This window comes from Heterodontus francisci, chromosome 32 (assembly GCF_036365525.1).
Source record: "Heterodontus francisci isolate sHetFra1 chromosome 32, sHetFra1.hap1, whole genome shotgun sequence".
NCBI classification, from domain to species: domain Eukaryota; kingdom Metazoa; phylum Chordata; class Chondrichthyes; order Heterodontiformes; family Heterodontidae; genus Heterodontus; species Heterodontus francisci.
Window position 1 is genome coordinate 18,821,707 of NC_090402.1, and position 13,830 is coordinate 18,835,536.

Genomic DNA, 13,830 nt, shown 5'->3' on the forward strand with positions numbered 1-13,830 from the left:
ATAATCGTCTGGTGATGACCAAACAAAAATAACATTCACAACCAATTAAACCTGGGGCTGTGCTAAGAGGTTCTCTAGAATCATCAGTAGCTGATCTGTTTAAAACCTTTCTTGCTAACATTTACACCATCATCAGTAAAGAGAATAGTGAATTGAGCAGTTAAAACACTATCAACAGCAATAGCGCACAGGTAGGTGACTGGTATTAACATGATAAATAAAATGCTACAGTGAAGATGGTAACATTTACATAGCTATCAAGGAATACCTCTTGAATGCATTGAATTTACAAGCTGTTGATTCGCTGCTGTAGGTAATGATGATGCCGGCAACCTATTGGATGTGCTCGTACGGTTTAATAAGTGCATGTGGCTGACAGCACCTGAACGAGGCCCTTCAGGCTGATACAGAGCAAAGCTGGATCTCTGGTCTGCTGTTGCACGGCCGTACAGAAAGTGTTTCTCATCCAGGGCTTCCAACTGATATTCACAAAAGTTGACCAGTGCCTCAACTTGTTCACGTAGAGGTGGGGACTTGTATCTCCTCTGTGCCAAGTGAAAGATGGCCTCCATAAATGCTTGAAAGCACATACCTTGTAAAGCACAGCAATATAACGTATTCCATTAGATATTCTACATCACATTTCAATACATTACGTATTTCAAAAAATCTCTAAAATTGCTGCATATGCATAATGTAATATGATGCAGCCTCATTTATCCATAAACAAGCTCATGGAAATTGGAGTTTATATTACATAAATCAAGTGGAATAGAATGTTTTTAACTGAGTGTTTTAATACAGGTTTTGAGTTCTTGATCAAGTAGGATAAATAGTTGTTACCTAGATGTCAAACACCTGGTATAATATACTATTGTTGCAGCTTAGAAATCAGCTTTTTGGGTCTTGGAAACCAGCAGGAGTCAAGTTTCTAGGTCTGGGAAACCAGTAGGGGTTAGGTTTCTGGGTCTGGGAAACCAGCAGGCATCAGGTTTCTGGGTCTGGGAAACCAACAGGAGTCAGGTTTCTGGATCAGAAGGCAGCAGGAGTCAAATTTCTGCATTGGGGAAACCAGCAGGAGTCAAGTTTCTGGGTTTGATAAACCAGCAGGAGTCAGGTTTCTGGGTTAGAAATCAGCAGAAGTCAGGTTTCTGGGATGGAGAAACCAGCAGAAGTCAGGTTTCTGGGTTTGGAAAACCAGCAGGTGTCACAGTTTTGGATCTGGTAAAATCAGCAGGAATTGGTCTACCAAATTTTTTCAATAAGATTTTCATGAGTGCTTCTAAGAAAGGTACGGCAATAATCATGGGTGATTTTAATTTAAACCTATATTGGATGAATCACATAAGCAAAGGTAGCCTGGAAGATGAGTTTAGAGTTTCTGAAGAAGGGTCACTGACCTGAAACGTTAACTCTGCTTCTCTCTCCACAGATGCTGCCAGACCTGCTGAGTTTTTCCAGCACTTTGTTTTTATTTCAGATTTCCAGCATCTGCAGTATTTTGCTTTTATATCAGATGAGTTTAGGGAGTGTTTTTGGGACAATTTCTTAGAACAGCATGTTCTAGAGCCCACCAGAGAACAAGCTATTCTAGACCAGGTAGTGTGCAATGAGGCAGGATTAATTAATGACTTCATAGTAAAACAGCCTTTAGGTAGCAGTGATTATAACATGGTTGAATTTCGCATTCAGTTTGAGTAAGAGAAGACAACTAGCGTTTTACATTTAAATAAAGGCAAAAAAGGATATGACGACTGAGCTAGCTCAAGTGAACTGGGAAATTAGGTTAAGGGGTAGGTCAGAAGAGATGCAATGGCAGACATTTAAGGAGATATTTCATAACACTCAGCAAATACATTACAGTGAGAAAGAAAGACTCTAGGAGAAGGATGCATCATCTGTGGATAACTATGGAAGTTAAAGGTAGCATCAAATTGAAAGAAAAAGTATACAATTCTGTGAAGGTTAGTGGTAGGTCAGAAAATTGGACAGAATTTAAAAACCAGCAAAGAATGACTTTAAAAAAATGGAGAAATTAAGAGTATGAGAGACAGCTAGCTAGAAATATAAAAGCAGACAGTAACAATTTTTACAAACATTTAAAAAAGAAAAGAGTAACAAAAGTAAGTGTGGGTCCTCTAGAGAGAGAGTCTGGGGAATTAATAATGGGAAATAAGGAAATGGCAGAAGTGTTGAACAGATATTTTGTGCCTGTCTTCACTGCAGAAGACACAAATAACATCCCTGAAATACTTGTAAATCAAGAGGTGAAAGGGAGGGAGGAATTTAAAACACTCACAATCACCAGAGAAAGGGTACTGAGAAAACTATTAGAACTAAAGGCTGACAAGTCCCCTGGTCCTGATAGACTTCAGCCTAGGGTCTTAAAAGAAGTGACTGTGGAGATAGTAGATGCATTGGTTGTAATTTTCCAAAATTCCCTAGACTTTGGAAAGGTCCCATTAAATTGGAAAATAACAAATGTAGCTCTTCTATTCAAGAAAGGAAGGAAACAGCATTTATTGCCCATCCCTAATTGCCCTCGAGAAGGTGCTGGTGAGCCACCTTCTTGAACCGCTGCAGCCCATGTGGGGTAGGTACACCAACAGTGCTGTCAGGAAGGGAGTTCCAGGATTTTGATCCAGCGACAGTGAAGGAACGGTGATATAGTTCCAAATCAGGATGGTGTGTGGTTTGGAGGGGAACTTGCAGGTAGTGGTGTTCCCATGCCACTGCTACCCTTGTCCTTCTAGGTGGTAGAGGTCGTGGGTTTAGAAGGTGCATTGCAGCGAGGCAGTGGTATAGTGGTATTGTCACTGGACTAGGAACCCAGGGTATTGCTCTGGGGAGATGGGTTCAAATCCCACCATGGTGGAATGTGAACTCAATAACTCGAATTAAAAGCTAGGCTAATGATAGCCATGAAACCACCATCAATTGCTGTAAAAACCCATCTGGTAAATAATGCCCTTTAGGGAAGGAAAACTGCTGTCCTTACCTGGTCTGGCCGACATGTAACAACAGACCCACAGCAATATGATTGACTCTTAATGCCCTCTGAGACGGCCTAGCAAGCCACTCAATTGTATCAAACTGCTACAAAGTTAACATGGATAGAGGATTGGTTAGTTTACAGGAAGCAGAGAGTAGGGATAAATGGAGTATTTTTGGGTTGGCAAGCTGTAACTAGTGGAGTGCCACAGGGATCAGTGCTGGGGCCCCAACCTATTTTACAATTTATATAAATGACTTGGATGAGGGGACCAATGTATGGTTACGAAGTTTGCTGATGACACAAAGATAGGTAGGAGAGGTAGGGAATGCAATAAAGAAGTAATAGGTTTTGCTACAGTTGTACAGGGCTTTGGTGAGACCACATCTGGAGTACTGTGTAGAGTTTTGGTCTCCTTATTTCAAAAAGGATACATTTGCATTGGAAGCAGTTCAGAGAAGATTCACTTGACTGATTCCTGGGATGAAGGGGTTATCTTATGAGGAAAGATTGGACAGGTTGGGCCTGTATCCATCAGAGTTTAGAAGAATAAGAGGTGATTTTATTGAAACATATATGATCTTGAAAGGCCTTGTCAGGGTGGATGCTGAGAGGATGTGTCCCCTTATGTGAGAGACTAGAACCAGGGGACACAGTATAAAAATAAGGGGTCTCCCATTTAAGATGGAGATGAGGAGAAATACTTTCTCTGAGAGTCGTTAGGCTGTGGCATTCGCTTCTCCAGAAAGCAGTGGAGGCAGGTCATTGAATATTTTTAAGGCTGAGTTAGATAGTGCAGTGTAGGCCTCAAACAGGTGTTGGGTCCTTTATTCGCATATGCACATATTTTGGCCTTTACCAATAGGAGGGGTGGTGCACTTCCAGCTCGTAATGAACTTTTGCTTCCGGCCTGCCGTATGGGAGACTTAGGATGCTGCTTAACACTTGAAAAATGTGACCGATTTCTAGGACTACATGTTCATTCTGCACCAATTTTGAAAGTGTCCAATAGTATGAATAAGGCATAAATGGAAAAAGTATGTTAACATTATGAGTTTTTTCATCTTAAATCTTTTGATCGAGCCACAATCTGAAACATTGACTTGGTCAGTGACTGCCCTCACAAATCCAACACGGTAACCTAATGTGTTTATTTCTAATGATACAGGCAGAGATGTTGTGTTTCTCCAGCAATTTCTATTTTCATTTCAGATCTCCTGCATCTGTAAATTCTTCCCCCCTTTTCTTTCAATTTCCTATCACAAGGAATTGCCAAGCCCCTGATTGGAAAGACATTTGCATGCTGGCAGACAGTGTTGGAACAAGGGACCCAGTCCTTGCTTCCCCAATACACAGAAGAAGTGGTCAAACCAGTTTAGTCACATGACTAACTCACTGTTGGAGTTTTTTTGAATTTGAACTTGCTACAAGAACTCAGAAAGCTGTTTGTTCCTGGATTGAGAACACCTCCCTCCTGTCTGCTCTCATCTCTTTCTCATGGAACTGAAGACCCATTGAAGACACGTGAACTCAAAGAGAAAAAGGTCTCCTACATGAACAAGGTTTAAGAAGAATACTGGGCCCCAACGAAAAGTAAGAGCTGTCTACAATCAAAGACGCTATGGTGAGCTGGAAACCCAGTAACAGTAACAAGAAACCCCTTCAGAGACTGCCTCAAACCTCTCTACTTTATTTTTCTTCTGCTCTTTTCTGTCCCTATTTGCATTTGACTATCACGTGTGCATGCTAGTGTGGGCACATCGTATATAGGTGTTAACCGAATTAGAATTCAAGTAAGTTTAATAAATCTCTTCTTTAAACCTAAGAAAACCTGGTGTGCTCACTTCTTTGCCTTATAATTGGAAAGTGGTGTACAAGGATTCACCCAGGGGGAGCTCAAAACACAGTGTTTTTAAAAATCAAACCTTGTTACAATAAGACCAGTAAAGGCAGTAAAAGACCCGTAGACACCTTTCACACTTGGTCATAACAGCCTTTTCACTGTATTAGCTATTTGTACATTCTGTTGTTCATCACCTCATTAAGATGATCCTTTATGTTATCTAACAGTTGCTATTTTTTCTATTAAGCAATTTGTAGATATCAGCTTGGCTCACTGGTAGCACACTCATCTGAGCCAGAGGGTTCAATCTTGAGCACATGATAAGTCAGGTATTTCAATACAGTACTGAGGGCATGTGCATTGGTAGAGGCGTGTACCTTTCAGATGAGATATTAAACTGAGGCCCTGCCAGTGTGTTCAGGTGGGTGTGGAAACTCCACTGGCACAATTTAGAGATCAAGGGAATTCTGCTGTTGTCCTGACAAGATTAATCTCTTGACCAACACCAGCAAAATGGATTATCGAGTCACTCATCTCTTGTGCTATTTATGTGACTTTGTGCAAATTGGCTGCAATGTATGCCTACATAATAGTGATTACAGTTCCAAAGTGTTATGGACAAGTAGGAAACGGTGTGGTGGCTTCCACTTTTCACCTCTCAACTGATAGCAGATAGTGTTTTTTAAAAGTTGTGTTTTAGTCCGAGTGTTAAAAAGTCAAATAAATAGACAAACGACAGGTTTTCTCGTAGGTTTGAAAAACAGTTAACTATTTATTTTAAAAAATACCCAAAATGTTTGCAACCTCACCCACTCATGCATTTACACACATGAAAAGACAGATTGGATGGTAGCATGTAATTAGTGTCCGATTGTCTTAAAGGGACTTCATTTTGAAACCTTCTTGGATTTCCAGGAGGAATTTTGAACAGCATTGCATGCCTGAATGTTCCTTGTCTTAGAAGTGATGAAGTGTCATAGACTCCTTTGGTTAAAACTCAGTCTGAAGTTGGTGGTTTAAGTCCTGGTTCAATTTCTCAGATGGGGAGTTTTCAATGTCACCTTGCACTCTCTCTTCCTCCGTAGTTTAAAGATGATGATGGCAAGGCTCCTTGCTTAGCTGGATTGATCTCATAGCTTCTCGGGCTGGAATAGCTTTCTGACCCACTCCCTCTGAGAAATCTCTCTTATTTTAAGAAAAACCCCTATCAGACTGGGTTTCGGTCAGGTAACTCAAGATGCTCTCATACAACGTGCTAGGATGTAGGGACCATTGTTACATACTGATTATCTTGACCTTGGCTTCGGAGGCAATCTGTCTGAAAAAGCCTTTGCTAGCCCAATTTTTGATGACAGGAGTCGTTAGCATGGAATGGGCGGTTTTACATATCAATATGCCTCCTCAAGGCAATTCCAGATGTTAATAATGGTCCTGTCTTCAACAGACAAACATGTTGATTGGCAGTACAGGAGGGGATCACCTGACCTAGGTAATGCATTTTGGAAGGTATAATGCAGGTGGGAGGTATACAGTAAATGGCAGAACCCTTAGGAGTATTGACAGGCTGAGAGATCTGGGCGTACAGGTCCACAGGTCACTGAAAGTGGCAACGCAGGTGGATAAGGTAGTCAAGAAGGCATTCGGCATGCTTGCCTTCATCGGTCGGGGCATAGAGTATAAAAATTGGCAAGTCATGTTGCAGCTGTACAGAACCTTAGTTAGGCCACACTTAGAATATTGCGTGCAATTCTGGTCGCCACACTACCAGAAGGACGTGGAGGTTTTGGAGCGGGTACAGAGGAGGTTTACCAGGATGTTGCCTGGTCTGGAGGGCATTAGCTATGAGGAGAGGTTGGAAAAACTCGGATTGTTTTCACTGGAACGACGGAGGTGTAGGGGCGACATGATAGAGGTTTACAAAGTTATGAGCGGCATGGACAGAGTGGATAGTCAGAAGCTTTTTCCCAGGGTGGAAGAGTCAGTTACTAGGGGACATAGGTTTAAGGTGCGAGGGGCAAAGTTTAGAGGGGATGTGCGAGGCAAGTTTTTTTACACAGAGGGTGGCGAGTGCCTGGAACTTGCTGCCAGGGGAGGTGGTGGAAGCAGATACCATAGCGACGTTTATGACACATTTTGACGAATATATGAATAGGAAGGGAATAGAGGGATATGGGCCCCGGAAGTGCAGAAGCTGTTAGTTTCGGCAGGCATCAAGATCGGCGCAGGCTTGGAGGGCCGAATGGCCTGTTCCTGTGCTGTACTGTTCTTTGACCTCTCCTTCCATGTTGCCAGATAGCAAAGTGTCCATTTTCTTGTAGCTTAGTTTAACAGTTTACTTTTATTTCATAATTCCTCCAGTTCATTCCATATTTCATCACTGTTCCCTCTGTGAGCGTGACACAAAGTAATTTATTGCTGGTGAAGCATTTAAGCATGCTACTGAGTGGCTTCATGCCTTAGTGGGGGGGGGCAAGTTCATGTGGGTCTAGCACCATTTAAAGCTAACCTGCACCTCTTAAAGGTGAGTTTCATTCTGGATGCAGCAGGTGCTGGAACTGGTTTCAGAGGAGTATCTGAGCAGTAAGATGGTTAGAAATTACACATGAGGCCAGCGAACATGCTCCAAAGTTCTTCAATGCAGCACTGGAGGCCTTGGTACAGGAGGTGGGCAGGAGGAGAGAGGTCCTCTTCCTTCAGGGAGCCAGGAGGTTCTCCAGACAGACACTAAGAAGGGATTGGGAGCAGTTAGTTGTCACAGTCTATGCCAACAGTCTAGCCCCAAGGACCTGGATGCAGTGCACGAAGAAATTTAGTGACCTCCCACGAGTGGTCAAGATTAGTGAATACATCTTCGATTGCCATATTCTTACAAATGAACCACTAGTCTCACACACTGTTCCATTCACTACATCCCTTTCACTCAGCTACTAACAGTACCTATCAAGAATGACTCAGACCTCACATTCATAGCCTCACCTCAACCTCACACCCACATCCTGCCCTCACTGCCAGTTATTCAACTATGATAGGCACATCACCCAAAAACATTGCACCACATTCACAGAGACAATACCCTCTCTCTTGCAGAACAGGGTGCCCATAACTGGATGCAGCAGCACCTAACTGGTGGGGGACAGGCATGGCTGCATTACTTCAAGCCCATAGAGGAGATGGCGGGGGCCATCATTGCAGCGGCCATGACAGAGGACATGGGCAGCTGTGGGGCTGAAACCATACAGGTTGATGCTATGTTCCTGCATAAATTTACCATCTCACATCTAACTTCCCCCTCATTCCCCCAATCTCTTCTGAATTACAAGCTGCAGATGATGTAAGCTTGCATCTCTTGCTCCCCTCCCCCCACCACCCAACTTTCATCACCCCAACCCTATCCATATGCCTTTATACTTTCAGATTCCCAAAAACTGCCACTTGCTCGAGCACTGATGCGGGAGCATGAAGTGCAAGAACAGCAGGATACTGATAAAGAAGGAACACCATCACTCAATCTCATACTCTCAGTCACCAGCTCAGATACTGGTACTGTGTGTACTTTAGAGGAAACACAGAGGGCGGGATTTGCACGTGGCGAGTCACTGGGCATGAGTGCTTGCTGCTGTGCTGCAATGGAAGCTGAGACACTGGCCATTGGGTGCTGCAGCATGATTGGATGCACAAGTGTGTGAATGGAGGTGGCCATCACCTCCAGGCTAGAATGGATGATCTTCAAGTTTTGCGCAAATCTGAATGCCAAGTTGGTGCTGGACTCCTGCATGCTCCTTGACATTGAACGCAGGCTTTCTGGCAGGCTGCCTAATGCACCAAGCATTTTGTTCTCTCTCTTCAGGTGCTATCCCTCTCTCCTTTAAATCTACCATCATCACCCCTCTTCTTAAAATAAACACTTGACCTCATTGTCCTTGCAAGCTACCACCCCAACTACAACCTCCCTTTCCTCTCCAACGTTCTTGAACGTGTTGTCGTCTCCCAAATCCGCACCCATCTTTCCTGGAACTCCATGTTTGAATGCCTCCAATCAGGTTTGCTCACCATCACAGCACCGAAATGGCTCTTACCAAAGTCACATATGACATCCTCTGTGACTGTGGCACAACAGCATAAGAAATAGGTGCAGGAGTGGACCACACGGCCTGTGGAGCCTGCTCTGCCATTCATTACGATCATGGCCGATCTTTAGCTTCAACTCCACTTTCCTGCCCGCTCCTCATATCCCTTGATTCCGAGAGACCAAACATCTGTCTATCTCAGCCTTAAATATATTCAACGATGGAGGATCCACAGGCTTTTCGGTAGAGAATTCCAAAGATTCACAACCCATTGACTGAAGAAATTTCTCCTCATCTTAGCCCTAAATGATCGGCTCCTTATGCTGAAACTGTATGCTTGTGTTCTAGATTCCCCAGCCAGGGGAAACAATCTCTGTGTCTACCCTGCCAAGCCCCTTCAGAATCTTGTATATTTCAATGAGCTCACCTCTCATTCTTCTAAACTCTAAAAAATATAAACCCAATTGCTCAGCCTCTCATCATAGGATAAACCCTCTCATCCCAGGGATCAATCTAGTGAACCTTCGCTGTACCAGCTCCAAGGTAAACTATCCCTCCCTGTCCCTCTCGACTTGTCTGCAGCTTTTGACATGGTTGACCACACCCTCCTCCTCTAATGCCTCTCCACTATTGTCCAGCTGGGTGGGACTGAAGTCACCTGGTTCTATGCTTATCTATATAATCATAGCCAGAGTATCATTTGCAATGGCTTCTCTTCCCACTCCTGCACCATTACCTCTGGTGTCCCACAGGATCTGTATTTGGCTCCCTCCTATTTCTAATCTACATGCTGCTCCTCTGTGACATCATTCAAAAACAGTGTTATGTTAGTTTCCACACGTATGCTGACGACACCTAGCTCTACCTCACCACCTCTCTCCACTCCTCCACTGTTGCTGTATTGTCAGACTGTTTAACCAACATCCAATATTGGATGAGCAGAAATTTCATCCAAGAAAATACTGGGAAGACTGAAGTCATTGTCTTCAATCCATGCTCCAAACTCTGTTCCATAGCTACTGACTCCATCTCTCTCACTGGCAACTGCAGAAGACTAAACAAGACTGTTCGCAATCTTGGTGCCATACTTGACCAGAGATGAACTTCCAACCACATATCCACGCCATCACTAAGACCGCATATTTCAACCTCTGCAACATTGCCCGACTTCACCGCTGTATCAGCTCATCTGCTGTAATCTTCATTCATGTTTTTGTTAGCTCTAGACTTGACTATTCTCTGCTGCACATGTCCTAACTCGTACCAAGTGCCGTTCACCTATCACCTGTGTGCTCGCTTACCTATATTAATTCCCGGTCAAGCAATGCCTTGATTTTAAAATTCTCATCCTTGTTTTCAAACCCCTCCATGACCTCAGCCCTCTCTATCTCTGTAATCTCCTCCAGCTCCACAATCTGCAGAGATATCTGTGCTCAGCTAATTCTGGCCTCTTGAGCTCCCCCAATTTTAATTCCTCTGCTGTTGGTGGCCATTCCTTCAGCTGCCCAGGCCCTAAGCTCTGGAATCCCTCCCTAAATCTCTCCAATTCTCTACCTCTCTTTCTTCCTTTTAGACACTCCTTAAAAGCTACTTCTTTTGCCCAAGTTTTCAGTCATTTGCCATAATATCGCCTTATGTAGCTCAGTGTCAAATTTTGCTTTATAACACTCCTGTGAAGGGCCTTGGGAGGTTTTATTACATTGAAGACACTGAATAAATTTAAGTTGCTGCTGTGGATGCCCATCAGCATTCTTCTGTATGAAAGCAAAATACTGCAGATGCTGGAAATCTGAAATAAACCGAGGAATCCCCCCACTGTGATTGACAGGGCCCTGGACCCTGTCCATCCTCTTTCCCACACTTCTGCTCTCACCTCCTCCCATCCTTCCCAGAACTATGGTAGGGTTCCCCTTGTCCACACCTTCCACCCCATCAGCCTCCGTATTCAATAGTTCATCATCGCCATTTTTGCCACCACCAGTATGATGCCACTGCTGACCACATCTTACCCTCCCCACCCCTTTCAGCATTCTGAAGGGACCATTCCCTTCGTAACACCCTGGTCCAGTCCTCTATCCTCACAACACCTCCACCTCTTCCCATGGCACCTTTCCATGCAAGCATAGGAGATGCAACACCTGCCCTTTTACCTCCTCTGTTCTAACCGTCCATGGACAAAAGAGCCGGATTCAAGAGGTAAGGTGAGAGTGACTGCCCTTGGCATCAAGGCAGCATTTGACAGAGTATGGCATCAAGGAGCCCTCGCAAAACTGGAGTCAATTGGAATCAGGGAGAAAACTCTCTGCTGGTTGGAGTCATACCTAGCACAAAGGAAGATGGTTGTGGTTGTTGGAAGTCAATCACCTCAGCTCCAGGACATCACTGCAGGAGTTCCTCAGGGTATTGTCCTGGGCCCAACCATCTTCAGCTGCTTCATCAATGACCTTCCTTCAATCATAAGGTCAGAAGTGGGGATGTTCGCTGATGATTGCACAATGTTCAGCGCCATTTGCGACTCTTCAGATACGGAAACAGTCTGTGTAGAAATGTAGCAAGACCTGGACAGTACCATGGCTTGGGCTGATCAATGGCAAGTAACATTTGTGCCACACAAGTGCTAGGCAATGACCATCTCAAACAAGAGCGAATCTAATCATCTCCCCTTGACATTCAATGGCATTACAATTGCTGAATCCCCCACTATCAACATCCTGGGGGTTACCATTGACCAGAAACTGAACTGGAGTAGCCATATAAATACCGTGGCTACAACAGCAGGTCAGAGGCTAGGAAAACTGTGGTGAGTAACTCATCTCCTGACTCCCCAAAGCCTGACCACCATCTACAAGGCACAAGTCAGGAGTGTGATGGAACACTCTCCACTTGCCTGGATGGGCGCAGCTCCAACAACACTCAAGAAGCTCGACACCATCCAGGACAAAGCAACCCACTTGATTGGCAACCCATCCACAAACATTCACTCCCACCACCACCGACGCACAGTGGCAGCAGTGTATACCTTCTACAAGATGCATTGCAGCAACGCACCAATCCCGCAACCTCTACCACCTAGAAGGACAAGGGTAGCAGAGGCATGGGAACGCCACCATCAGCAAGTTTCCCTCCATGCCACACACCATCCTGACTTGGAACTATATCGCCATTCCTTCACTGTCACGAGGTAAAAATCCTGGATCACTCTTCCTAACAGCACTGTTGGTGTACCTACTGCACATGGACTGCAGCAGTTCAAGAAGGCAGTTCTCAGGAGCAATTAGGGATGGGAAATAAATGTTGGCCTGGCCAACAATGCCCACATGTCCATAAAAAGATGAATTGAAAAAAGATAAAAGCCCCAAACACTCCTTCCAGGTGAAACAGTGATTTACGTGTACTTCTTTCAATTTAGTATACTGTATTCGCTGCTCAAAATGCAGTCTGCTCTACACTGGACAGACCAGACACAGATTGGGTGACCGATTCGCAGAACAGCTCTGTTCGGTCTGAAAGGATCACCCCCAAGTTTCCAGTCACCTGTCATTTTAATTCTCCAACTTGTTCCCACTCTGTCCTCGACCTCCCACAGTGTTCCAATGAAGCTTAACACAAGCTCGGGAAATAGCACCTCATCTTTTGATAAGGCATTTTGGAGCCTTCCAGACTCAAAACTGAATTCAACAATTTCAGACCGCAACCTTTGCCCTCATTTTGTTTCCTTTCTCTTTACTGATTTCGGTTTTAGTCTCTGGTTTTTCTCTTTTTCTGCTTTCAGACAACAGCCGTTCATCATTCTGCCATTCACACCTCCTCCAGACCCAACTTTTAATTCTTTACTTGTCTTATTGTCACTCCATTTGTCTTGCTCCACAAACCCTTTTGTCATTTAAGATCTCCTGCCTTCCACCTGATCACAGATATTCCCTTTTGTTCTATTCCCCCTCCCCCCTTTCACTTGCCCAATTACATCTTGCCCTCTAGCTAACTGGCACCTGTGTTAGCCTTGCCTGCACAGCACTTATGCCTGGTGTCTCACTGTGTGCATATTTAGCTTCTAATCTATCCTCAGATGCACGCAGTGCCAGTATCTGAGCTGGTGGTCATGAGTGTAAAATCAGTAATGATACTGTGTCTTCATCATGTGCCTGGCCAGGTTGTACCTCTTGGGTATCTGAAAGGAAAAATGCATAAGGATAAGGTTGTGGTGAGGGGAGGGGTGGGGGGGGGGGGGGGTGGTGGTAATAAGAGGTGCATGCTTACACCATCTGCAGCTTGTGAATCATAAGAAGTTGTGGGACGAGGAGGAAGTGGGCTGTGAGGAGGATTATGTATGAGGATACTGTCATCTTTGATAGATTCAGCACTGCCGCTGGCTTCAGCCTCCACAATGGGGCTGTTCCAATAATGGCCAGTACTGTCTCCTTCATGGGGGGGAGGGGGGGGGGGTGGTAACGATCTGCTAGCACGTCTGTTCCCTTCCAGTTAGCTCCTGCTGCCTCTGGTTGTTTGCCACCTGGTGCTGCAAGAGAGAAAGAAGTCTGTCAGTGAGTGTGGTGCAATCTCTCTGGATAATGTGGCTGTCATGCTTGAACAGCTGGTAGTGTGTGCAACCTGTGAGATGTGGGTGTGAGGCTTGCAGCAGTACTAAGTGTGAGAGGGTGAGGTGAAGCATATGAATATTAGTTATGTGTCCTGATTGATAGAGATTTTTGTTAGATGAGTGATGGGGGTGTGACTCATTGCGCAGTGGCAGAGGCTGGTGGTGCAGTTGGCTGGATATGGAATTTGAAGATGCATTCGCTGACCTTGATCACTCGTGTGAGGTCACTGAACTTCTTGTGGCACTGCATTCAGGTCCTTGGGGCTTAACTCCTGGCATTGACCACAATAACTATTTTCTCTCACTGCCTTTTCACCATTTGGCTGCAGGG

The 13,830-nt window shown here is 44.6% G+C and overlaps 1 protein-coding gene across 6 annotated transcripts in view; it reads right to left on the reverse strand.

Moving 5' to 3' along the window:
* ttll11 (tubulin tyrosine ligase-like family, member 11) overlaps nt 1-13,830 on the reverse strand; it is a 209,861-nt gene that overhangs the window by 10,705 nt on the left and 185,326 nt on the right. For 5 of the 6 annotated variants that reach the window (XM_068012400.1, XM_068012404.1, XM_068012399.1 and 2 more), the window contains one exon: nt 269-592. In XM_068012400.1, the coding sequence (XP_067868501.1) occupies nt 269-592 (324 nt within the window). Of the gene's footprint in view, nt 1-268; nt 593-8,262; nt 13,419-13,830 lie in introns of those variants that run through there. The other variant, XM_068012402.1, reaches the window with a different exon arrangement.